The sequence below is a fragment of the Oryzias latipes genome, chromosome 4 (genome assembly GCF_002234675.1).
Source record: "Oryzias latipes chromosome 4, ASM223467v1".
In the NCBI taxonomy this organism is placed as follows: domain Eukaryota; kingdom Metazoa; phylum Chordata; class Actinopteri; order Beloniformes; family Adrianichthyidae; genus Oryzias; species Oryzias latipes.
The window spans coordinates 13707290-13734910 of NC_019862.2; the positions used below are offsets into that span (position 1 = coordinate 13707290).

The 27621-nt window shown below is 37.9% G+C and overlaps 1 protein-coding gene across 7 annotated transcripts in view; it reads right to left on the minus strand.

Annotated features, from left to right (window-relative positions):
• Nucleotides 1-27621, minus strand: part of pde4c (phosphodiesterase 4C) — a 95365-nt gene that overhangs the window by 24772 nt on the left and 42972 nt on the right. Inside the window, exon 1 of one of the 7 annotated variants that reach the window (XM_023954250.1) lies at nucleotides 13111-14536. The exons of 4 other annotated variants lie outside the window; for them this stretch is intronic. In XM_023954250.1, coding sequence (XP_023810018.1) covers nucleotides 13111-13187 — 77 coding nt within the window. In that variant the 5' untranslated portion in view covers nucleotides 13188-14536. 2 more of the 7 variants (XM_023954249.1, XM_023954251.1) reach the window with 2 other exon arrangements.

Consider the following 27621-nt stretch of genomic DNA (forward strand, 5'->3'; position numbering starts at 1 on the left):
GTCTCTGAGCTTCATTGTTTTGTTCAATTTTTCCACGGTCTGATACTGGATCCCGCTGAAAGCTACACGGCTAAAGACGAGCTTTAGCCGTGTAGCTAAAGCTCGTCTTTAGATACACGGCTAAAGACGAGCTTTAGCCGTGTAGCTAAAGCTCGTTAGAACTGAGCAACTTTATGAGCAGAATCGGAACAAGGAAGTGAAGACTTTAACCACTTCTGATTGGACAGACTGATGACATGTGATTAAGCCTCCAAGAATAATTGGTGGAGACAGTTAAAGGGGCGGAACTTTTCCGTAAACAGCTTTATCTGCAGCTAAACTGCTGTACCCTAATTCTTATCAAAATGTCTTTAATAGAATCAAATAAACGCAAAGAAAAAAGTATTTTATGATCTTTCATATTCCTAACTACTCAGTGTTTTATCAGGGCCTGTTTGGATGAAGAAAGAGCTGATATCCTGGAGATGGAAAATGTTTTTAGATCAGTTATTGAGGACAATTTCCCACGGCACACCTGACCATCTCCACGCTGGTTGAAAAACACTGCTCTAACTCATAAGTAAAAACATAAAAGCTCTAAAGGAAATTAAAAAAGGCAGATTTTGAATTATATCAAGTACCAATAAATATCAGACTACATTAAAATATAAAAGGTTACCTGTCAGCTCCCTGACATGAATGTGACAGGATGAACATGCAATGGCTACAATTTCGGAGCTTAAAGGTTGATTCACTCCTCAGGACGCATATTGATCTCATCTGCAGCAACAAGCTATGTCCACCCAGCCAGCAGAAATCCATAAGGTGGCTGATCAGCATTAACTTCATTAAAAACTAGTTAGAAGAGCCAACCGCAGCCACCCAGGGCCACACAGACACACACAGATACACACAGACACAAACACAAGGGCACACACAGGGAGTGTGCGATTACAGTCCCAGCAGTGGAGATCTAGATTTGGGTCCACCATCGATCTGAAAATCAAACAACCTTATATCACACTGGTACACAACTTGACAGGCTGGTTCAAAGGACCAACACACACATACGCACACACAAAGAGACAATCTTTGCCCAGCAACAAGCCATGCTGAGAATGCTCCTTTAATCAAGTTTATACAGCACTAAGTGGCGCCTCTCAGTATACAGTGACTGAGCTTGATGGTGAGGCAGGAGTGTGTCACTTCCTCCTCCAATTAGCTGAAAAGCAGCCAATCAAGCCGCTGATTGTCAGCAGGAAACAACAAGCTGGTGACAGCAGGGGGCGTCTTAATCGCTTCTTTGGGGACTTTTTCATGTCAAGACCTGATATAAATTCAACAGAAGCTACGTCATTTTAATTCATAACAAATGATAGATTTAAAAAACGCAGACAACAGTTGAGTCTTCTTTAAAGATTTTATAAGCTAGAGTGTCAACCAAATTCTGATGTCATAAAAACAGCTGTAATTGATACAGCATTACTGATTAAAGCTAAATATGATATCTGTCATTAAAACCTATTTTAAAAAAACATACAGTGATTAAATGGTAACAAAATTTTTTCATGACCTCACAGAAGGGAAAAAATGTGGTGGAGCAGAATAAAAAATATAGATGACATTCTTATTTTGAATTTTTACTAGCCTAAATCCTTAGGATTATTTTAATATTTTACATACATAAATTGTTGAACAAAGATAGAATACAAACGATCAAAGATCAGATCCAACCATTGGATCCATATGATCCAATGGTCACTTTTTTGATGAAATACCTTTTAATGATATAATTACACATTTTAAGAAATTTTTTATTACTCTAAGCACGACTAATCAAAATTCCCTCCATCAAAACCCTCAAATCCCAAAGCTTTCCTACCTGATCTCCAGCTGTGGAGGTGGAGCCCTGAGGTGTGTTTAGGTGATAAAGTTCACCTTTTGCAAACGTCTCAGCGCCAGGCCTCATGTGGACGCCTTGGTTCCTTATTCATTAAAGGTCTGTCTGCGCCTCTACTGTCTATTTCCACAAGAAACTAACAAAAAGAAGCCTCTTTGCTGATGTTGGTTTATGCCTGAGCTCCTCATCATTCTAGAGTCACAGAGATGTCGGGATGACATTCTGTGATATTCAACAGACACAGAAACAATCACTTGTCCACTGACGCAACTTGTATTTTCATCACTGCAGAGTCCATCGACCGGCTTCCAGATCCACAATTATTCCAGCCCAGTGCTCTGCTGGCTGCACTTTTGTTTTAGCGTCAAATAAAAGAATATAACATAAAGTGTCCCGCTAAACACGCAAAAAGAAGACATTGACTGAGCTTTTGGATTCAGTGGAATTTCTGATGGGACAGGTTTGTAGTAGGAATGGAGAGAAATGACTCTTGGGATTTAGAGCAGAGGCGCAGTGCGGTTCAGCTGATTGACACGCCAACTTTGGATTTGGAAATGATTTGGGAGCAAGTCCAGGAAACAGCAATTGTCACGTCAATATTTCCTGTCAGTCCTCATCCTGGATCAAAAATGCAAACTGAGAGGCGGATGATGGGCAAAATAAAACCTAGTAATAAAGAAAAATGTGGGACTGTTGATGTCTCTATAGGTGTTTGGATCAAGGATCTGCTCAGAGATAAAACTGGAAAGATGCACAAGATCAGTCATATAGCTGCTAGACGCAGTGATTGAATATAAAACTCTGAGCAAACAGTGGAAACGAACATCAGGAAATTTGACTTCAAAGGTTAGAGACCAGAAGTAAGTAGATGTCCAAACACAAGCTAAAAGGGACCATTCACAAATGCAGCCTTTTTATTTCCAGCTCAATAAATAGTTAACTATACGTGATAGCAAATGAGCCACGTTCGACCACAAACGCTGACTGGGATATGAGCTGAAAGCTATGGAGCCAGTTGTGTGGAGCCGAACAACTGGTGGCAGACGGGTTCAAGAGAGTTCAAATCAGAATATGAAATTTACCACCTTTGTACTTAAGGTTTAATACAGTTATTCATAATTCTGTTTTAGCAAGACTTAAGAGGATGTCAAAGTAAATACTGGCACAGCCTGACCTCTTCATTACGTCCCACTGGTAAGAGGAGATTGATTTTTTTTTTATGTCAAATATTTGATGAGCTCTTCAGTTTGCAGAACAGTGACATGCTAGCATTAAATGTGTAAATGGGTCAGTTGAAGCTGGACTGAGAAGCAGGTAGAATCCATCAGGGCTGCTTCAGCAAGTGTTTGGAACTGATAAAACTGCAGAGGCATGAGGAAGATTGCTGATTCTGTCAGCTGATACTGCCGAGCACGACTTGGTTAGAAGCATCTGTCAAAACTAATGTGACTCCCTTTTTTTCCATTTTACTGCAGCAACCTGACAGCCATACTTCTGACTTCATGCATAGTGAAATCTTCGCCGTGTCGCTCTGTGTTGACAAGAGTGGAGGCCCACAGGGCTGACCAAACATCTGCAACTCCACCAAAGGTCAATTTCCATTTCTGAGCAGCAGATAACCACTCTGGTCATAATGGCAAAAAGATGCTCTGCTATGCCATCACGTATTGAAAAACATAAATTAGCTCAAAGAAAACAAGTTAACTCATTTGTTAACTCATATTTTGGTAAATCACTAAAGGAAAACTAGCAGATTCAGCTTTGATTCAAAACACGTCCAATATATCAAATTATTTGACTCATTTTTATTCAAAAACAAAATTTGGTCCTAACAACAGCTTTACCTGTTTTAACAAACAGAAAAGCTGTTTGTTGCCGGAAAAACAAGAAAAACTGCTAAAAAGAAAAATGATTCATAGACTTTATGGTTTATTATTGAATTCTCTCAGTGAAGATCATTTTAATTTCAGTCAGTCAACGCCTAAACCTACTTATGCACTAATCATTACGATGAGACATAAAAACTATGACAGAAAACAAATGCTTTTGAATGATCTGTCCAAGCATCTGAATCACTGTTAAAACCATTCTTTTTTATTTTCATGCGTGAAAGTATTTTAAAGATTTTTGTAATTCTGTAGTGGATTTTTGACTTTTGCAGAGTAACAACATGCTGCTGGAACTGATTGAACTACAGTAACTGTTTTCTTTTCTTTCATCCGGTATGATGATAGCATGGTTTTCTAAGCATTTTAGGGGCTTGGAGGGACGTGACACCCTAAACTCTCAGCACACCCAGACTTGCCCCCACTGTATGTTCTACCTGCACTGCATAGTGAGGCTGGCTAAACCCAGCCCTGGTTGGATTTGAATAATTCACTGGCACCCACAGAGTCAACACGAAACCAACAGACTGGACCTTCCCATCTTAACTATTAGAATACTATAGACAGATCTTTTAACACAAACTGAAATGTTCTGTTGACAGAAAAAATTGCAGACCACAAATTAGCATCATGCAAACTAAGGATCTTAGATCCCCCCACAAAGTAAAATCTGTCTGGATTCACCAGAAGAAGATGATGAAACAACACAGCTCTGGTTTAAAGCCTCATGCCAACTCTAACATACTATAAATGATTTTTTCTTTTAATTCTTGTTTATAATTCTGAATTTTTACTAAGTAAATCCGCAATCATTGATAGAAAGATGCTTCAACTCAATTTAGTTGTACAAATGCATGAATCACACAGGATCCAACTTCTGATGTCATTATCACAAAGACAGATACAAAAGGAAAGAACACATAGAAAAGCCTACTTGCTCTTTTTTTTTTAGTACATAAATAAATCATTACTAAGTCTATCCTGTGCTTTTTTGCTCTACAAATGAGATGTTACCTCAAGGACATTACCGGTTTATGGTCAAATTCATCATTTAAATAAGTATGATGAAGTGAAAACATTCACATGAATTACTGCAATTTTTGCTTGTTATTACCAAATAAGACATTTGGAAAGGTCCCCTGTTGAGATTTGTGACTTTTGTTAAGATCATTTTCTCGCAAAGTTTGTCCGGTGACTTAAACAACACATGTGCAGGATAACAGAGTTCTGCAGTAGTAAGTGAACGGCAAAGCCACTAATGAAACGATTCCATGTAAAACTCAATCACACACAGAAGGAATCGAACTCCCGGCTTTATGAGGTAAAGTGAACACTAGACCTTATAAACAGAGTTAGGGCTTGATGCTGCTGTGAGCACAGCCTCTCCCCGCCACAGCTCGACTGCATCATTACGCGCGGTTGATCCAGCAAACCAATAAATACATGGAGTTGGCATTCATTAGCATTTTGTCTTTGAAGTTTCTTTAATAGTGCGTTGACATTATAAAGCCACTTTGATCGCTTTCCACTGATGCCATCATTACTCTCTAGAAGGTCAACTGCAGAATTAGTATTTCCTTCTGTGACTCTTAAAGACGCAGACAGTTTCATGTACACACATCTGGTCAGAACGAACAGTCACCATTCCAGCAGCATGAGGAAATTATATCCAGTCTCCTACCATGTGTTTCCAATATTGTGTCAAAACTAGTCATTGCCTAACAGTAATTCAGCATAAACCATTACAAATTTCTATCCTTTCAATTCTTCTTGTGACCACATTGACTAAAAAGAACAGATTAAATAGAACAAAAAAGGAAAAAGGAACCACCTGCAGAGCATCCAAAAAAAAAGGATGCTCTTTTTATCCTCATCTCAAGTAAATATAACATTATTTGTCGAGATTAGGACTTAAACACACCTTAAGGTAATGTAGCTGTGACTAAACCAATTTATAAGAGCATGAAGCAACACACACTAATGGATATTACTAAAGAAAGTGGGTTCTAAAGAAACTGATTCATTTATTCAGAACAACCACACATCTGACTCACTTTCGGTAACAAGGCTGCTCTCATCCAAACAGCTGTTATTCAGTAAATATGAGGCCCTCTGTCTCAGAGCGAAGCTTTTTCAGACACTCCAAATGTTCGGGGCATGCCTACTAATTTGATGGATAACGCCACCTTGAATCGCAGGGAAGCAAAAATTAAGTTTAGCTTGTTTAATGGGGTTGTGTCATGTCACAAGGGTGGAGAAAAATTTTGAAAAGTTAGAAAAATCTTTGTAATTCAGAAAAAAGTGAATAAAATAGAGATAATTCATTTCTTTTCTAATTATAATCTAAAGAACACTAAGCTAAATACAGGAAAGAGCTTAGACGACCCTAGGATCTACAAATGAGCAGCCAGTGATGGTCTTTACGAAAAATAGGCTTTAAGTTTGTTGTAAAATTATTATGAATCGTAAATGCTCTACTGGCCTTCAAAGTAAAACAGGGGTGGGATTATATAAGTCTGCATATTCAAGCATTAAATTAAAATCTACTTGACTTTAGTTAATTACCATATTTAAAGAATCTAATGGGACCTAGGTGTGTGTTGTATGCATCATTCCAAAAATCATTCACAAAGTATAATTGTGAGTAATTACAGTTATATTATTCTTACATTTATTATTATTATTAATTTTTGTTCAACAATGCAATTCATTAAATATACCTAATCTAAGACACTCTAAAATACACTTTTCTGGAGATGTTCATGGTCTACCTGAAAGAAATGTTTGTAAAAGTTGTTGCTAATTATCACAAAAATATATTTTTTCAATGGTATTTGCAACATATTGGTTATTTTAACTGTTGTGGGTTTTAGTAGAATTTTAATTATAAATTGTGCAACATCAGCATCTGGATTAAAGCAACAGCTGTCCTACCGCCTGCGTTTCTGAACAATGTCAATTGGCCGGTTGACAGCACACGGTGACCCGCAAATATTCCCACTCCGGACTTTGAAGCAGCGATCCTGGAGCGAGGGGGCCAGATACACACAGTTATCCGGTAAACTCATGTCTGCGCTGAAGTGGATCTCCCCTCTGCTTTGGTTTTCGTTAATTGTACTCCTGTAGCACCAAGGGATCCTCTGCTTCTCGACTCCTCCACGTTCTGTTCTCTCCCCTCACACTGCCGCATGTTTCCATTGCCTCGCAGACAGATGGAGGAAAGCCCTCTGCTGTGTGCTTTAGTGGCATGACTCCAGTCCACAGTGAGGAAAAGGGGGAAGAAAGCCAAAAAAGCTGTGGGCTTTAAAGAATAATTTCCCTGCCAAACATGCGGCAGTTTCATGTGGCGAAACAGAAAGCTAAATGTAAGCAAAAAGGGGTGGCTTTTAAATCCTCGCAGGAGTTCAGAGCTGAACTCTCCCTCTTCTTTGAAGACATACTCCTCCCTCCCCTTCTCACCCTTTCCTCCCTCCCTCCGTCGCTGAGTCTTCCCATTCCAGGCTTTGAAACATATGTGGCCTGCATGTGGATTAGAGGAAAAGAGGTGAGGGGGGTCTTTGTTTTTCTTTTTCTTTGTTGGATAAATGTTGGTATAAATATGTTTGTATGTGCATAAAAACCCAGTTGTTTTAGTGCAGTAAATGCCTGGTGACTTATGTATGTTCTGCTCGCATGCAGACTACTTCAAACTATTTGCATGCTCAACAAACTTCAAAGTTGAATCAAAGTTCAGAGCTGCCAAGTCTATTTTCCTCTATCTAAATATAAACCTCCAGCATGGGCGACAAATTATCAGCCCATGCTTTCAGAGCTGCATCATGCTTTGAAAACTTTTCTGCAAGGTGCATGTTACAAAACAAATGTATCATTGCTGCAACATTTCTTTGATTGGACGTTATTTTTGTTTGAAGTCATGATTTGTTGTACGAACACGACAAACCCAAGTATTTTATTATATTCATGCTATCGTCACAATATATAATTATAACACACATGTTGGAGCTAGATCATTTTATAAGGCCGGGGGGCAAACGACTACAAACGGCCCTGCTATCCCATCATCCTTTTTTTTACACTCTCTCCCCCGCTGGCTTACTGCCCCTCACACCGCCCACCTAACATTACCGGCACAGAAGAATGGCTACCAATATCCAGCCGCACAGTTTTGATCCAGATGCCAGCTCAGACGAGAAAAATGAAGACGTACATGGATCTAGTTGTCTGCAAGTGGATGCATTTGAATGGAGTGGCACAGAGAGCTTGTGGCCCGCCAACGGCATTTTTGTCTGCTCCTGATTCACAGAATAAAAAAAATAGTCAGAATTGCAGTTTTAATTCAACTTTTCTTTATAAATGTTCTCTATCATAAAAAAAAGAAAATGCTACGAGAAACTGTTTAAAACACCAAAACGCAGTTTTCATCAAAGTCGGTCTTAAAAGAAACATGCATTGATGATTAACTAATCTTTGTCAATAATGATAATTGTATTGATTTAAAAAATGATGGGCAAGTGAGGGGGCAAAGATTTTTGCTGGTAGGGGCAGCTGCCCCCTGATCCCCTGTAGCTCCGCCCCTGACACTCACTGTGAAGCTCTAGCGTCCAGATCAAGTCTGAACTTTAGTTTGCTCTAATTCCAGCAGAGGAAGGCCACAAGAACAGATGGACTTATTGGACCTGATCGCGTCAAACAACGGCAGGCTTATCACTGTCAACATCGCAGGCAAATATTTATCTTTCAAAACACTGGGCAGGAGGTTGAGTTGGACATGTTAAAAGGCACAGTGGAGAAAATGTTGGTAAAAGATCTGTCAGAATGTAGTGGAAGTAAATGCTCTCTAGAGATGCCAGGGCCAAAAATTTCCTCTAAATCTACAGCATTCCAAAACAACATCTTGTGGCCTCTTCTGCTCAGCTGGAAAACCTCAAATCTTCTCCTTCATGTGCTCTACAGAAACAGAGTGACCTGAAAACAGCAGCTCATTTGTGTAATGTGTATGACAGTCTTACATAAGATTTTGATTAAATTACATCAATTTTTTTGCACAGCAATCCCCCTGCTCTTATGCTTTTAATTTACTTTATAATCACATAATTTTAAATTAACTGGGCGAAGCACAAAACTACGTTCACGTGTTCCTTTACTGGAACTAAGAAAGATAAATGAAAGAGCTGGTTTTAAACGGTTGCCTGAGCTGTTCTAATGTCAGGCTTGGAAATGCACTTTCAAGCGACCACTTCCAATGGAAAGTTTGTAAATGCACGTAAATACACGTTTCTTAAAATTTTCGGGTTCACACGTGACTATGCAAGTTTTTAGGCTAGTTTTCGGGCTCTATGTATAAAGCATGCAACCACTGAAGATTGGATCTAAATGAATTGAGTTGAACTTTGACCAATCAAAGACTTAGATTTGGCAGAGACATATAGGTAACATACTTTTTTCAAAACACGGAAATTGCTATGGTTTGTGAATTGATCAGAAAAAGAAAAATTAATAATTGCGGTTTGTCCCTGGCCAGAATTCTATGACACCAAATCTAATATACAATATATAGGAATACAGCTGTGACGAACTGGCAAAAAGCTTACATTCTATTCCACTTATAAACAAAAAAATGATTCACTTAGTGGTTTTTATCTTATTGAAACCAGTAAACACTTGATTGTTTGCAGTGAAAGTAGCTTAAAAAACAACAACACTGGACTGCAAAATGTGGGGTAAACAGGGAATGGGAGCAAAGATGCAACAAAAAGCTCAAACATGGCATTAGAACAGGGGTCTACAACCTTTAACACTACAAGAGCTGCTTAGCGATGACCCCAAAATCCCACTTCACTTAAAAATAATAAATATTACAATTGATGTCTTTGAGGCCATTCATTTATAAAATGTAGCTTTAAAACATTTACAACAAATGGATTATAACAGGGTTGTATCTTTCTCTATATAGAACTCTTTCATTTTTTTCACTTTTGAAAGCAGCATATACAAGTTCCTTTCAAAACAAAATACATTGTGTGTCAAATCTTCCTACTGCAGCAGATTTACTTGAATTAAAAGGAAAGAAAAAAATGCAAACATAGGGTTTTCTCATCATTATGATTCCTTTTCTCCTTATGCTATCAAATATAAACATGACAGCATTGGCGAAGAATCCTTTTTTTTTTCGTCTGTACATGTAGATGCAAATCTTTGCCTCTGAGCAGCAACTATAGACACAGTTATGCAGCAGAAGATAAGAATATGTGCTTTAAGGTTATTTGAAAATTGAACCAACACAAAAACTGATAAGCTAAAACAAATTAACCAAAGCTGCAGACCCATCATTTTTCAAATGATCTATCTTCTAAGCCACAATGGAGGGATCAAAGCATGTGGCTGCGGAGCCACATGCTGCAGACCCCTTGCTTGGAAGAACATGTGTTACAAAAGATGTTATAATTAAAGCATACCATATTTCTAAACTGACAAGAATGCACCTCAGGAAACATGTCTGTGAGGAATGTAATCTTTTTTTTCCAGTCACAAATTTTCCTGTGTTGCTTCATTGCCTTAGGTTTATTTGAAAGCACGATGAATATGATTTTCTTTACTTGGCCAAAAGAAAAAAAAAAAGTAAAAAGTGACATAATTTGAATATTTTCACAGCAGATCCTCAAAGAAGGCTTTACTACTCTGCAAAAAAAACTAAACTCTTCTCAATGTAAGTCAAAATAGTTTCCTAGTTGGCTAAATGGAAAGTTTCTTGCACGGATGTTTGAGTTCTCCTTCCACTAACACTTTCCACTGTCCATGTGCAACATGTTTGCTGGATCTCAAAGCAGATGCTCGTTTAAAGATCTGCTGACAATGAGGCGTTTGTGAGGCTGCGATGTAATCAAATCCACCAGCAAAATGACTTCTGCAGCCCAGCTGGCTTCTGGCTCCTATGACAGCATTACTTCTGCTGATGAGAATAAGCTGTGAGGGAGGAGTGTCATAAATGTGAGTGCATGTGTGTGTGTGTAAGGAGGGGGGGGGACACTGTGTGTGAGTCGTGTCGACTAACACGACCTTTCAAAGTAAAGTGTCACACAACAGCCGGGTTGCTATCAGGTCTTTTTCATTTTCAGTCCCAATTTTTCCAATAAATGTTTCAGGATTAATGTGTTTTTCTATAAACAGATTTTGCTGCAAACATAAGCTTGATCTTATTCATTCAGTCAACATGACTGACTGTACAGCAGATGTCACTCTTTGCTTGAAAATGACATCCACACTGAGGCAAACACACTCAGAAAAAAACAAACAAAAAAAAAAATTAGAGGATAAAAAAATCTAATGTGTGATATTAGAAATAAACACAGTACCTTAGAAGATCAATGCCAGTAAATGACTAGTTTATTTAAAAAGAGGCAAATTAGTTGAAATGTCATGTCTTTAAAAAACCTAAATCCTTTCATGGTTTTGTTTTTCCTTTTCCAACAAAAAAACCTAAAAAAAAAATAAAGAAAATCTTTCATGGCCTCACACAACCTCAGAGTTAGTTGTACTTTCCAGAGCTCATAAAAAAGCCAAAACCTTATTTGGCAATGTGCCTCAGTTACCTACGGAAGCTCTCCCTCCGCTCGCTGGAACAATCAATATGGATTTTGGACGGGTGGGGCTTGCAGGTTGTGAGGTTTGTGTGCGTATAAACAAGCAGCACGTGTCACATGCACGTGCTCCATGCAGCCAGGCTGGCGGGGGCTATTCCCAGTTCGGGTGTTTTATTTTGGGGGTCTGTTGTGTTATTGTAACCTAACATCCCAACCTCTACCCTTTGCCTTGTATAGATGAACTGGGCAGTAAGAAAAACTGCTGAGGGAGAACTAGACTATGAGCTGGATATTTTACTTTATTTCTACAATAGGATGTAGAAATAGCAAATATGTGCTTGTTTTTTTAATTTTATACATGTTCAAGGAGGTCTCAGCTGTCTTTTCTTTGCACTACTTTTAATTGAAACAGCCGACTGTGTCGTGTGCTTGTGAAACTGCAGCAACAGGGCTCTACACACAGAGTACATGGGTCTCTTTTAGTGCGAAGGTGTTACATTTGCTCATGCCAGGGTTAACATGTAACATTAGATGTTGAGTCAACTTTTGACTAAGCAGAACTGTGAAGACGGGTTCACTATATGGTTTCACTTTTGCCTTCGAGGACAAGAACAGGCAAAAACATGTAAATTACACAAAAATGTTCGACATATATCAATAAACGTATATGTGTTTGCAGCTCTATGTGAATGCACGGGCAAACAGAAGGTGAAGAGATTATAATCAGTAAGAGTCAGTTCCGCGTTTTGATTTTAGCCAAACACCCCATCTTCTGCTTAAAAATTGAGCTATTCAAAAACATATGGGATTGTGTTCATGTAAAAGAGTTTTGTCACACATCTACTTTTCAGAGCTTCATTAATCTGCAATTATGTAAAGGTTTTGTGCCTCAAAAATGCTTTTAGACACTTTCTTAAAAACAGGAAGTGACTGAATGTCACAAAGTTGCTTCCTGTGAAAAGCTGTTGAGTAAAGCACAAATTGGTTAAAAAAAAAAAATGACTAAGCTCAGAACTGGTCTCAAAGGGGAGGAAACTTGTCCCATGTGAACCAGCGCTGCCTTTTACACTAATCACAGGCACTCACTATGATTACATATCTCCCAGAATGATGAAATACTCATGTCAGCTCCTCTTATCCAGTGTGGCCCAACAAGATAATCCTGCTTAATACTTTTTATTCAAGCGTAAAACATCGGGCTAATAAAAATAAATATCCAAGCGTAAGCCCAACATATTTTACAAAAAAGGTATGTTAGTCAAAACTATTAAATATGAAATATCCAACCTTTTTGACTAATTAAGAATCTGTGAAATTATTATTAGACAATTTAAATCATGAGACAATGCTGCAATTACACAAAGTGAGCTTTTACTGTGCAGGCGGGAGAAAAATTAGAAACAATTACCGATATATTTCCTACTGCTGTGTTGCTTTTAAAAAGCAAATCATCGTTCATTCATAAAAGGTTTATTTTGGGGTGAACTGGATCTCCCATGCTGTTTATTTTTTTACTTTTTCACTAAATGGGGTTTATTTCTATCATGTTTGATATATCGAAAACTAACAAATAAAGGTTAATCATTTAAAATACCGGTATATAAAACTCATTTTTTTCCCCCAATAACAAAGATCTTTTTTCTTATGCTGCATTCTGTTAGCATCATATCGAAGCTATCAGGGCTTCTGGAGTCCAGTGTGCAATGGTGGTCTTCATTCACTCACAAGAAAAAGCGGGAAAATTTAGCAAAGTTTTGCAACATACCCCAAACAGGAGTGCCTCCGGCCATGTCCAAAACCAGTTGCTGGTCCTTTCCTCATCAGTCGAATGTCTTTGTGCATTTTTTTTTTTTTTTTGCGTTTTTCACTCACGCAAGACACGTTGAGAAGAAAACTAGCTCGACATATAATTTGAGCATCTTACAAAATTCCAATAACTTCATGGCACAGTTATTTTTAAGGCATGACAACCTGATGGCTCTAACAGGATACTGCGTCTCAGATAAGTTAAAACAAAATGAAAAATCCAGGCCTGAGGCAAAAATCCAAGCTGATAGAATCAAAAAGAAAGTAGATTTGATCGATCTTTAGTGCCTGCATGTGAAGTAAAACCACATTGTGGGAAGGATTCTCATGCAAGCCCCAACAGGACTTGTCAGAGATGAGTCTGTGGTCTCCAGAAAAACACATGCATCTACAACTAAAGAATAAGCAATAAAAAAAGATGATTTTGTTGTAAATATAAAAATATGTCCCAAAAACAGAACGACTGCAGTTTGCTGAGGATCTCCAGTAAATGCATTCCAAACTGCTGAGGAGGAAAGTCAAACTTGAGAAGGCAAACTGTCTTGTAGAGCTGTTTGTTAGTGCGCCTCACTGTCAGTCCCTCACTCACGGTTCTTTGCAGAAAAGGGGAAGAGTTGAGCTGCTGCTGAAAGCAGTGGCACGGCAGAGTGGCGTCAGTGAAGACTGACCTCTTCCTCTGGCAGCATGCATGCCTGCAGAGTCCCCGGAGGTCGACGTGAGAGCAGAGGACAACAAACCATGCGCTTGGAAGCTGTCAGGGAGTCTGACTTGTAGAGAATATCCGATTGCAAAACAAGTGTACTCGCCGTTGAAGCTGTCTGTTTTTTTTTTCAAGTCTGACCTTTAGATTACCTAAGAAAACTCCAAATCATTGGAGGGCTGACATATTATAAACCTCAAAATAGTAAAAAAATAAATTAAGTGTGGACAGCTACATGGAATCCTCTTCCCCAACTTCTAAAAGAGATATATGACTCCACTGTTTGGCTTGAGGGTGTTTTTGAGCCTGGCAGAGCTTGCTTGAGCCAGTCACCATGGATATGTGAGATCAATGAGGCGCCTCACCTGATACCCTCCTTCTGCCTGCTTGCAGCTGCAGGATAGCTGCTGGTAGTCAGGGGGACAATTAGGGAAAGGGGCAGAGTAGCGCATACAGTCTGGCAACTAATTAAACCTTTAATTTGTGATTCACAAACATAAATACCATGAATTGGTTTTATGATGTTTTTATTGTGCTTTCAACAGCTTGGTAGAACATAAATTTTAAAAATCAACAAAAAAAATTGTGGATTACCAAAATCTTGTGCAAAACTGTGCTCACTAGAAACTTTAAAAACTAATCAAAACATCGTCAAGCTAACTAAAATGTATTTAAGTGGGCAAATTTCAAAAAATACAAAAACAGGAGGATGTTTGGTGTTTTTTTAAAGCACTGCATTGATTGTTTTAAATAATTTTTCACAAATACTCGATCAACTTCTACAAAAAATATGTATTTTATTCTACACTTTTAAATCTCAAACTGCTCAGCAAAAATCTAGAATTTAAAAGAAAAATCAACAAAGTCCTTTACAAATGTGTATTTTCATGCTTGTGAACAATTTTCCATTTTAAATGATGATAAAACAGGAAGTTTGAAATCTAGAAAGTGTTTTAACAACTCAAAAGGTGTAACGACATCCATCTAATTGACATGCAAACATCCTCCATCTGAAACCTGACACCAATTTAAAGTGTTGATGTTTGGAAGAAAACATCAGTGTACAGACCAGTACAGAGCTGTTAAATTCACTTGGTTGAAGTAACATTCCTGATGTACTGTAACTTTCCATGGTTTCATAGATATGAATATTATGTGGCGTTAAACAAAATGGTTTTCTGGTTTTAGATATTAAACCTTTAGGGGGATAAAACAAGACGGAAAAATACCTGTAATTTGTTAAATAAAGTTTTTATCGGCTTTGAAAAACAGGAAGAGTTGGACATGATTCACATTCTGTTTTCCCTCTGGTTATTAGCTGGAAGTCTGCTCATTTGTCTTTGCGCATTTCAGTGATTAGGTTTTTTTCTGGAATAATAAATATAATAATGCGGAACAACACTTTCTTTCTTTCTTTCTGAAGGTTCATTTTGAAGGCACCTATACACTACCAGATCCATTTCTGTAACCTTATAAGGACCAGCAGGCTTCATTAGTACATTACAGTCCTAATGAGCCATAATGCAGTTACTAGGCTCCTGATTAGGTTTGAGGCAATGAAGTCTTCAATGGAGGTTAGACTGGAGGAAAGTTACTGTATGTGTGAAATATAGATGACTGATAGGATTTGTTCTCCCTTAATTCCACATTTACAATACAAACTATAGGTAGTTAAAAATATAAATAAATAAATAACAGATTCAGAGTTTCATCAAATGTGGGTCAAAGCTTCTCAACAAAAAGAGCAAAAAAAACCCTAATTCCAAGCTGTTGCATGTAACTGAGAAGGAGTGCGTAAGGACTGTTTTCTAGATTATAGTCTGGCATGCTGTCAGATTTGATTCAAACTGCAGAAAAAAATAGTTTGCAACTTTTACCCCAACATTTTTATGAACAGTGAATCAATAAGTTTTGAATTCTAGACCTGAAAACAATAGTGCATGCCTTCTCTGAAGTGTGCCTATACTGGGCTTCTGATATTTGGGGTCAATCAGGACAATAAACGCCTGCATAAATACATGCATGAGAGAGTTTGGAACTTCTCTAAACAACTTAATCTGAAAACACACCATTCTCTGGAAAATTATGTTCTTAATCCGATAACCTTTTGTAATAATTATGCTGTTTGAAGCAAAATGAAGAAAACCGGCGCTGTTTTAGTTTCTGCAGAGGGGCAGTAGTTCATTCGAAATTCACATACAAGAAGACCGCCCCCATTTCCCATCATCCATGCTCTCCCACTAGCTTACAGCCCCTCACTACCCCAACCTGACATTCCCGGTGCAACAATATTTGCCAACATTGGAGCTATGCAGCTGTACAGTTTTGACCAAGATGCCAGCTCGGACAAGAAAAACGAAGACGTTCATGGATCTATTTGTCAACAGATGGATGGATCGGAATGGAGTGGACCGGGGAGCTTGTTGATTGCCGATTTTAGCGCCTACATCACTGCTACACGATTTTTCCAACGGCATTTTTTGTCTGCTCCTGATTAACAACCATTTGCATAAATAAATACTCAATTTTCGTTACATATGTCGTCCAACATGAGAAAAATGCCACAAGCACATGTTAAAAACACAAAAACATTGATTTTCAGTAGAGTGGGTCTTTAAAATTAAGCTGACATTTATTGAGCCTGTTATCTCTGAGTCTACTGTTTATCCACAACAATTTGATTTCTGTTAATGATTGTCTGTCAGTCCTGTTCCATATATAGCCTCCTCCTATAATTTATATTTTTTGCACATTTTCCTGCTCTAAGACATCTGATTTCAACCATTGTGTCATCATTAGGCCTCTGCAGGGCTCCGCGAAGAACCCATGAGCTGAGTCAGGCGTACTAGCTCAGGGAAACACGTAAATCCAGAAGTATCCAAAGCCCCCAGGACCAGGGTTGAGGAACAATGGGCAAACTTAAAATGAACCCAAGACAGCGGTAGAGTTCTGCCAGGATCTATAGAATGGAACTGTTTTGAACAGGAATACCACAAGCTGCCCTTGAATGTAATAATAAATATCTTAGGGATTTTCCTTCCAAAATAAACTTCATTATCCTCTCTTAAAACTTCAAAAGTCACACATAAAATTGGACCAAATATGTAAGTTCAAATACATGCTTAAAATCATACATAACCAGGTACATAACCAGATTCAAGGCAGTTGCACAAAATCTTAAATGGGTTCTATTCAGCTTTACAAATTCCACTGTGACCATGACTCCAGCAACTCCATGCATCTGACCACTGTGTCCCTGCGATTGTAAATATCAGTGGTCCCACCATATCAAATCAGTATTTCTGAGGCACTCCTAAAAACAATAAAATAAAACAAATCTGAAGAAACGGACTACGCGCAGAGCTAAAAAAAAAAAGAGCAGCAATATTTTAGATTATAATTAAAATTGACCGTTTAACCAGATGCAATCACTCTAAACTGTGCAAACTCAGCAAATCTGTAGTCTACTTCCATCAAAACACATATTATGGTAAAATTCATCAAAAAAAAGAAATCTCTTTTTTATCTCTTAAAGAAAACTTTAACAACTTATTGAGATAGAAGCTTTAAATCAGCAGTTCATACGTTGCTATGGATACCTTTCTTGTTATGATTTGACCTGCACTGGGCCTGAAGAACACCTTGGGCCCAAAACAAGGCCCTCTCTTTCACTTCAAGAACAATGAAGTCCTTTGAGACGGCATCACTCCCGACGTCAACGAAATCATGATTTCCCAGAGTTACCTTTCCATTAAACAGAGGAGCTTTTTTGCAACATCTATCCCATGACCCACACTTTGAGAATGTGAAAAAGCAGCTTCTGTTAGCACAAAAACAAGCCCCATTATCTATCAAATTCTCCAACAAATTGTAAATTGTCTTCAATATGTGTTCTCAAGTAAACTCAAGTTCATTTAGGCCACAGTGTCACACAGACTGTCAAAACAGCATCTGAATCCACATTATCGTCTGTTTTTTAAGCTTTGCTACAAAACACTCTAAACTAACAAAACAAGATGCATGTCAGGCATTATTGATGCTACCTGGGGGTGTGTGCCAAAGTGAAGCGGCGCTGCAGAGCAATGCTGCGGTTTATGAGGAGCTTGCGGAACAGCAGCGGAGAGTGACGGGGGGAACTGCGAGGAGAGTCGCAGGGGGACATCCTGGGGGATCCGCAGGGTGAAACAGACGGTGATTGTGGTTTCAGCTTGATGGGCTGTGAGTCGCTGAACGACATGGGTCCTGTCTCCCCAGGGGCACAGTCACGCTGCTGCACTGTTGGACAAAATTTTTGTCTTACGCTGATCTTTTGTACATCTCTCCTCTTGACAGGTAGTCCAACTCGTCCATCTTAGGGTACAGGTACTCCTTATATATCAAAAATCGGTTCAGGAGTTTCTCTTTTAGGACCCACTTTATATTCTCAAAAGTCTAATTTCTGCTGACTCACTTCTCGTTTTCCTCCTTGAAGGTATTCTTCACCTTTCCCGAAAAAGCTATCTGCAAGTCCTGTTGATGGACACGAACATGAGTGCAGGAGTGAGCCCTCCCCTTAGCTGTAAGCTGTGTTTACACAGCTCTAAGCTCTGCCTAAATATGGCCAGGTCTGAATTATAGTGTTGTTAGCTCATGCCAAGGGGGAGCTAGATGTGTCTCACAAGTGAATTGGCAACCAGCAAGTGCACCAGTTTACATCTGTTTTCCTGCACCACTCTAGAGTGCAGAACCCGGTGGTTGCAGCTTTTCTTGTGGAGAAGGATCCCAGAGCTGCAGGAAGAGGCCACAGCATGGACTGTTTTTTCCTATTGGCCACCAAGGCCCCAGCTCTGTCTAAAAACAGAGCATGCTTGAGATAAAAGGTATCAGGAATCTTGGAGATGTCACTTTGGCTTTTACTGCTATCTTAAGTGAATAGTGCTTTCTCGCTGAGGCTGGGTGGTAATGGGAAAAAAAAGCATCTCTGACCCACAGATGTGAAGTTATCCAAACCTCCTCTGCCCACAACATAACCTTGCAAATACAGCCAAAACACACACACCGACATCCTCAACCTGCTGGTAACTAAACACAGCAGAGATACGTAGGAGGCAGTAAAAGTATCATGTTTGAGTCTTCCAAGTAGTGAGCACTTGAACCAAACAATAAAAGCACACAATTCAGACATGCTTGGATCATAAGGTGGTCAGCTGTGCGTTTCAGGACGGCGTGTTCTGATTTTTATCAGCGAAGGGCTTAAGCCCGTAGCAAACAAAAGCAAAAGTGAGTTTAGAATATTATGTCTACAAGTGTAATCTTGGAGCACGTTTTGAAGGATTCAATCGGCACATCAGTATTTTCCCCACTCTTCGTCTCCCATCAGAAAACAGAATGAGAACGTGGAATTAAGATATGAATCTTCAGCATTTAAAAGGTTTAACATTCACACAAACTAATCAGAAATGTCTCTACTTCAGTTCACCTTTGCAGAGTTTTAACTAATGAATTATATCGTCCCTGTGGACATCAACTTACATTTTCTGTCACATCTACATGTCGGTTGCAAATATGACACAAACAGCCAATGCTTTACCTCCAATGAAAAAGAAGAAAGACACAGTAAGAGGGTAAGTAATGCAATTAAAAAAATTAAGACTTATGACTAATGCTCCAGAATAACATTTGTGTGTTTCTTGTAAATTGCAAAATGAATCTGGCAATAACTATTTACTTTCTGTGTGCATCTCCAGGTAAATTTGATTACGGTCGAGAAACAGAGGGGCTCAGGAGTCTGGGATGAGGTCTAACAGTGGGGGTGGGCTGATTTAATTCAGAGGAGGAACGCAGGGGTCACTGGAGTGAGCTCACCAACACAAACACAGCTGTTGCATAGAGTAGTGTCACATTTGGCCAGCAGATGGCTCTCACACACAAAAACAAACCCCTACATTCAATTTGACAGATGAGAAATAAGAAATTCCAACATGTGCCTTAAACCTGTTGGGATGTGACTTTTTAAAAAGTCAGGTTTACATTCATGTGCATTGCTTAGGCTTGTTGGAAAAACCTCCTCCCAGCAGCTTCATGAGTACAACTCTATTCCATAAAACTCAGGGAGGGACTATTTTGAACTTTTAACCTCCAAGTCAATCCACATGATTTACTGACACCTATCTCTGCAACTGAAAGCTCTGGCTTTGTTAGAAAAGTGATTACAAAATATAAAAACCCACAAAACAACTGAGTCCCTCCTTTAAAAAATTACATTTATGAGTCATTTAGGACAAAAGACAAGAAGCTGCATTCCACGTGTTCTAATTAAGTGACTAATTCTGGGACATGTGGAACTACTTATCTGACTGAGTCACAAACTCTTCTGTTTCCAAGCAGATCAACAAACTCATTACCAAGGACTAAATAATCAATTCATTTAAAAAAAAAAAAAGTATGTCAGAGGGCACATTTTACACCCTTTAATTAGTTTCTGTAGTTGTGATTAATTCATCTGTGAGAGTAATTTAACCAACAAGTGAGCACAAAATGGATTTTTTTGGACTCAGTGTGGAATATCAAGCCTCTGCTGACAGATCTGATAGAGAATTTATCTTTTTCTAGAAAAATGCTCACCTCTACAAAAAGTGCATATGAGCTCTTCAGACTCCATAAAGAACGTCTACATGTTGAGGTGCTAGGTGCTGCAGAAATAATTGTGACAGTCTTTTACTTTCTAGAAAAGTGTTAGGTGATGCCAAAGTTTTGCAGAGGCAAACGTTTTAAAAGGCAGCTGTCACAAACATGACTGCACACTTAAAGCGTGTTTGTGTTGATGCACAACTACAATCAAAAGAATTGCAGTATTTTCAAAGTGTCATCAGTGAAGCTCCGTACACCAGTTTTAAGCATCCTAATAGTGTGAAATATAATTTTGTTTGTGTTGCATCAAAATCTCTGCATATTGTGTGTTTTTTTGGCCTTTTTCTTTTGTGTTTTTATGACAGTGAGCTTAAGAGTAAATAGGAGACAAAAAGCTGGTTTTAATATTCAACTTTTATTTTGCCAAAGTCATCTAAATTTTACTCGCAGCACTTGAGGTTTCGGCAAAATATTAGGGGACTAATAAGTCCACTATATAATATCTGCTGCATTTTAAAATATTTTAGGGTTAATCTGATTTAAACATTTTTTATCTTTCAAAGCAAGGCTTAAAATAGTAAAGATTTAGATGATGAGAGCTTTGAGACATTTAGATAGCGAATACAATTTACTTTGCTTTTTCTGGACTAAAAAGTTATCTGCAAACCTGTGTAAAGCTAGAAACAACATTTAAAAAGCAGGAAAACCATTTAAAGTATTACCTGAGAGTTGAGCACAAACTCTTAGTGTTGGTAAAATAACTGTTTGGGTTTTTTTATTGACAAAAATCAAAGTAACAGACAGAAATTTCAGGAGAGCTTGTCAAAATTGTTGGAAGTGAACAACAAACACTTCGTCAAGGAGAGCAGAGCACGCCATTTTCAAAATAGCTTTGGTTAACTATATGTGGCGTTCTTCTTTCAGCACCAAAGATTTCATCCTAAACTTTAATAAAACCTTTTATTTTTAGATTTAAATAGAATGTTACTTGCATCCACCCAGTTCAATTAATACAGATATTTTAAAAATACCATATCAATAAAAAGGATTTTTTTTTCTGATCGTAGTTTCAGGCTTTATCAGAGCTGATTGTGATTATTCTTTCCTTTGGAAAAGTGGAAACCCACATTTCAGATGGAGTCCATCTGCTGGGATTAATGCAAGCAGCACACCAACAGTATGAAGACCATCTGCCCGCTAGTGTGTACTTTCTCACTTCTGACCCCACATAAACTTGGATCCAAAGAAGTGCCACAAACATCTGCAGGAGTTTTCAGGCATCATAGATGGTACGAGTTGACTATTGAAGTCCTGTGAATCTGAGGGGAATTCCTGGGTGTGAAGAATTTAGAAACAGTGGCAGTAATTCTAACTGTAAATGACAATACATTACCTGAAATGTATAAGCGCTCTTGATCCATTTAAAAGGGTCAATACAGAACCTAGTAGTTTTTAATATGGTCTGTCAAAGAGCATTTACACTCTTCTAGGAATTACGCTTTTCAAAGCAATGCAGCGCTGCTATAGATGTGTAAATTCTGTCACCAAACTCCCATCATTTATTGTTTCATATCCCTGTTTTTACAATAACTCTCAATTGGTAGTTTTGATGAAATACCTAGATATTGATGGATTTGCAAGAAAATCTTTCACCAATTTCTACAGCAGTGTCCTGACATCGTGCTTGCTTTGACCCTTGGGAGCACATGACCTTAACAGGGTTCACCAGGCGTCGTTCCACAGCATGCAGGTGCATGCATAAACGCTATGGATGTGCAGAAGTTGAGCAAACACAACGTGGCCCCTGTCACTCCGATCCATGTGACTGCCCACTTTTACTGCTTTTAAGTCAGGAGTGATTTTCTCCCGTGCTGCCGATTACACCCCACACCCTGATGGGTGACATTATCAGAGATAATAGACGTTATTCACTGCTCCTACTGACTGTTTTTGTGCTCCATTTATTGGTTAAGATACATCTAACCAAAAAGATAACACTGAAATTACACATTTTAATCAATTGTAATTATTAGCTTTAACTGATCAGACAATAAAAAATGAACTGCAAAACTATAGAATGAAACAATAAATGTTTTAACACATAAATAAACCAATATTAAGCACTTTATAAATCGGTTGTTTTCAGTTTCTGTTCCACCATCTGTGTGTTTGGGTTTATCCAGAACTAAACGTTTATTTTTTTATCTGTAATTTTTGAATAAAGGGAAAAAAAGAAAGCAGGCGAAGGAAGATTAGGCCTACTGAATGTCGACTACTCACACACTTAAAAAAATGAAAAGTTACTCTATAATAATTATATACTGCAAAATAATTGGTTTTGTTAAAATAACTGAGGAAACAACGATGATATTAAAATAATTGTTAGATTACAAACAGCATTTTGTCCAAGTGAGTAACTCTAGAAAGAGGACCAAACTACTTTACTCTTTACTAAATTCTTCACATATCTTTACCCTAAATGAGTATTAAACTGTAGTCCTTTATAAGGCATCTGTTAAAAAGCTTAGACACTTCACGTTTTCCCTGTGTTGATGACCCTTCCTAATGCCTAGAGTTTTAGCAAACAAGACATTTTTTTGCAAAGCAAAACCCTGAAACATTTCCCTTATACTGTAAACAGAATATGCTCAGGGCTAGAAGCACATTAGGACGACATGCAGCATTCCGATTCTACAGCAACCTTAAATCACTAAAAAGTGTCACTCTCCGTGTGTCACTGTATGCACAGCTTTGCTGCAGGGCATTCTATCACCTGTCAATAATGGCTGACCTGCCAGTGGTGGCAGGACACCACTGGGCATTGTGTATTAACACAGAAAAAGGCTCATTTTCTTCTAAGTAAAAGAAATAACAGAGTAAACAACTTTGCAGAAAATGTAAGCATCGTGCAAAAATCCCCAAAGATGGAATTTTCTTGGAAACACTTTTTGTAGATAGTCACCCACAGTCCTCCAAGATTCTTCACACTGAAAGTACACTGTAGTTGCTAAATCTGCTGCAGATAGGAGATCACTTACAGAATGACTTCTTACAACCTTACTTCGGAAAAAATACTCATCTGGGCTGTGTTGAGAGGTTGGATTGAACTTATTCTCCCCCAGCAACAGCCATACATGACTGGAATGTACGACCTGCAGGGTTCTGGCACATCCCATAATCAACAGCTGCTTTAGTCGTCCTATATCCTGAGATTAAATTCAGTCACACACATAAGTAAAACAACTTAACCTCAGCAAACTAACACTCATTTCAATTATGAAACTGCATCAGAACAAAACCTGCACAGCTTTTTCAAGGCTGGTGTGAACTTTTACTCTTACTTGAGATGAAGCTGAGACAAAACACTCAGCCATACTGCCTCAATGACACTGAATCAGATCTAAGTGTCTTTCAGGAACTGCTGCATCTCCACGGCAACTGGGAGCTCCTCTGTTTGCTGTTATTCAACCTGATATCGGCTAAAATTCTACCAACGCTTGTTGACCTTGAAGCCACATGGGGCTGCTTTGTCACCAAGAGGGGGGGGGGGGGGTCAAACACTACTGGTTTGATGAAAACTGGTCAAAAAAGGTGACACGTTGAATCCAAGCATGAGAGGTGGATGTAAAAGATGTGAAGGAGGATGTAAAGTTCGAGATGATGGCAACAGCATCAACCAAGGAAAAGGGGCATGTTGCTATGCGGTTTATTCAAAACAGTCACTTTCTTTAACATTAATAATTGAAATACATTTATTGATACTATTAAGTATTAGTCGAAGCGCGTTATACATCAAAGCAATTATTTATTTACAATATGAGAAAAAATTAGCTCCATTTTGTCAATAGCATGAGCATAAAATATCTGAATCTTAATGATGCAACTGTGCTATGTTTTCATTCAGAGCCACAGCGCATGCTATAGAGAGAGAAATAACCAAAAAAGGGATTTTAAAAGCTTAAGACCTTGGCTTCAACCGTGTGGCATATTAGGTGCACAGCAAAAGTGCAAACAAAATGGGAAAATTATGCCTTGTTTTAATAAATGTGTCCATAAAGTTTACAATTGTTCCAGACTGTATTTGACCGCTTGCCTTGATAAAGATGTGACGGATGGTTTTAACACCAAAGTCAAATTCTAAATGTAACCGCAATAAGACATAACACTTTAACACTCTTTGTCTTTCTGCTCTGTCAGCTTCTCAGCTGAGCAAAGGCAGTGTCACAAGTGTTACTTTTTTTTTTTTACAACAAATCTATAGGGGCTAAAAAATGCAATGATTTATATAAAAGCAAATCTTTTGCTGTAGTTTTTGCTTTTGTCAAATTTTCTTCATTTTTAACCTAAATCAATAAGAAGAGGGTGACTTTCCATTGCCAGCATCTCCAAAAGCCTCAGGCAGTCTAGCAGTTCCATTCAGCTAAATAGGCTGCACAACACCTGCAGAGAATTACAGGTAGGCTAGCAAAAGAAAATAAGGGGAGCAACCAGCAAAAGGTCCTCATTAAAACCATACACGGCCTAACCTTCACAGCATGAAGCAGGTATGTGGTCACTGGCACAGCAGGATTCCCAAAGGTAATGACGAGCTATTGATTTAATATACTTCCCAATATAGCAAACTCAAATAATTTATGCTTTTGGTGGTCGACATGTCAGGCTCTTCTACCAGAAGAAGGCTTTAAATGGCTCTTTTCCTTGTTGTTCATCCTTTCACTTCATAAGAAATAATAAGAATGTGCATGGACATATTATTAACCCTGTAACCCTTTGTATCATATTTGATACAGGCATTTCTGAGACCCCCATCACATTGGCATAATCAAAACTTTCCTTTAAAAAACCATTGTAAATAACTTTGTCCACCTTTTCTGCCCTGTAGTTCACCAGCAGTCCACTAGGGGCAGTAGAAGGGCTTTTCATGAAAGAAATCTTTTGGCGGCAAAGGTTTTGCTAATTTATTTCAACTTTATTGTGTGAAGTAACTCATGTATTATCATTCATTTTTTTAATGCCTACTTGGGCATGAGATAACACAAAATTTGTTGTCAATTAATTCTAATACAGTTACACAGTGTTAAAATCTTTTTTCAAATTTAATGCTTTATTCCGAAACACTTATGTCAATATTTTTACATCTTAAACTAACATTATGAAGAGAAAAAGCTTACCAAATCACCCAAAAGTATCTATATCCCATGAAAAATTATCAAAGGGTTTTTGAAAAATCTTTTAATTTTTTTTTATTTTCTGTCAAATCTTCAGTGTAGTAGGCTTTAACCATAACCACGGTTCACCGCTATGCTTTAGATAACATTTGTGCGTTTTATACATTCATATTTTTAAATACAAGAAAAGTATAGATTAGTCTGCTTAAATATAAGTTACATAGGTTAATATCAATAGGCAACTGTCAATGTGATTCCTCATTCACTTAGCTGTAGTGTGACACTGTTTTTTTGCCCAAAGTTGTGATCTTCCATTGAAAATGTGTTAACAGAGAAGCAAGCTCAATCCCCAAACTGTGAATTAAAGTGAAAACCCTTTGCAATGGTTAAAGGGTTTTCCAGAAAGTTCTGAGGAGCGTTAATTTACACATGTGCAATCTACTGCAGTTTGTCAGATGTTTGGTTCTTTGCGGCACAGAGGAAAGCTTGGCTGGAACCAAGCTTTTCAGTTATCGATCAGCTACTTTAGGGTCAAGAGATTTTTGCACGACATTAAAAAGTTCAAAGTTTAAAAAAATCATTCACGCAAAAAAGAAAACAAAATAAAAGCTAAAAATTTTTCTTGACGCAATTTTTTTTTCATGTTGCTCTTATTTCTCCAAATGTTTTCTTATTATAAGAAGATTTTTATTTATTTTTTGATGAAATAATCATGTTTTATAGACCCGAATTATGATCTACAGAAACTGAAGTAAAAGTACACATTTATTCACGGAACACCCTTTAGAAGTAATCTAAAGTGAAAAGGAAACTATTGACTAGTAAACCCATCAATTATACTAAACATGGCGGTTTATCAATAGTGCTTCAGCTATAAGCTCAGTCTTTTTTTCTCTGCCTAGGGTTGAAGACCCTGGGTAAACTCAGAGGCTGACTGTCTTTAAAAGGTCAGAACATTAGGGGGCTTCAGCCATCTTTTACATCCCTGGTGTAGAATTATCACATTTGGTGGCAAGATGTGGGATTTTTCATCAGCTAAGAGCTGCTGCATTGAAGGAAATGTCTTTGCATTTATTAGATTTGTTAATTTGCATAAAAGTCACTTTTTTTTTTCATTCTCCGCCCTTTAACACTGAGCTCATTACAGACACAGACATCTTTCTCATCATAAAGGAAGATCACCTTTTCTTTTGAAATCACACAAAGAGCAACTTTTACAGTAGAATTTAGGAAAATTAAACATGGGTCTAGGAATAATCTTTGAAGTGTCTTGAGGATGCACATGTGATTAGCCATAAGGTAAGGGGCATTTCTGCAATTTGTGGTTGCAGTAAAGTCGATTATAACCTTCAGCAATCAGTGGCCTTTTGGCTATATTCACCCTTAGATTTAGCAAAATATATTTAACCAGACTGAAATGAATAAAACTCAATTATTAGCATCATAATAAATTTGAACTTTTTACGGTAAAAAAAAGACAAAAGTTAACAATAGCAAAAAAGAGACTATTGGCAGACCAAAGTCCTTCTAACTTAAATAGCATGAAATGTTAAAAAAAAAAACACATCAATTTAGTATTTATTTAATATTCTATTCTGCTTCTCAAAAATCTAGTATTTTTCTTTTTCATCAATATGACTAAACTTGTTAAATATCCTTATATGGAGAGACTAAAAGCTTTGGTAACACTAAATTAAACACCCATGTTTTTGTGTTTTTAACATGTTTTTTTTTAAACTCCTGGAGGGAGGACATGTTTAAAAAAACTTAAATTAAAGTTGTGTTTCTGAGTATTTCTTTATTCAAATCATTGTGAATCAGAAGCAGTCCAATTGGTGAACCAAAAGCTTCTTGCTCTGCTCCATTTCCATGCATCCACTTGCAGACAGATAGATCAATTAAAGTTTTCATTTTCCTCGTCTGAGCTGGCATCTGCCTCAAAAGTGGACAGCTCCAAAATCACTCACCATTTTGGTTGCACTAGTAATGCTTG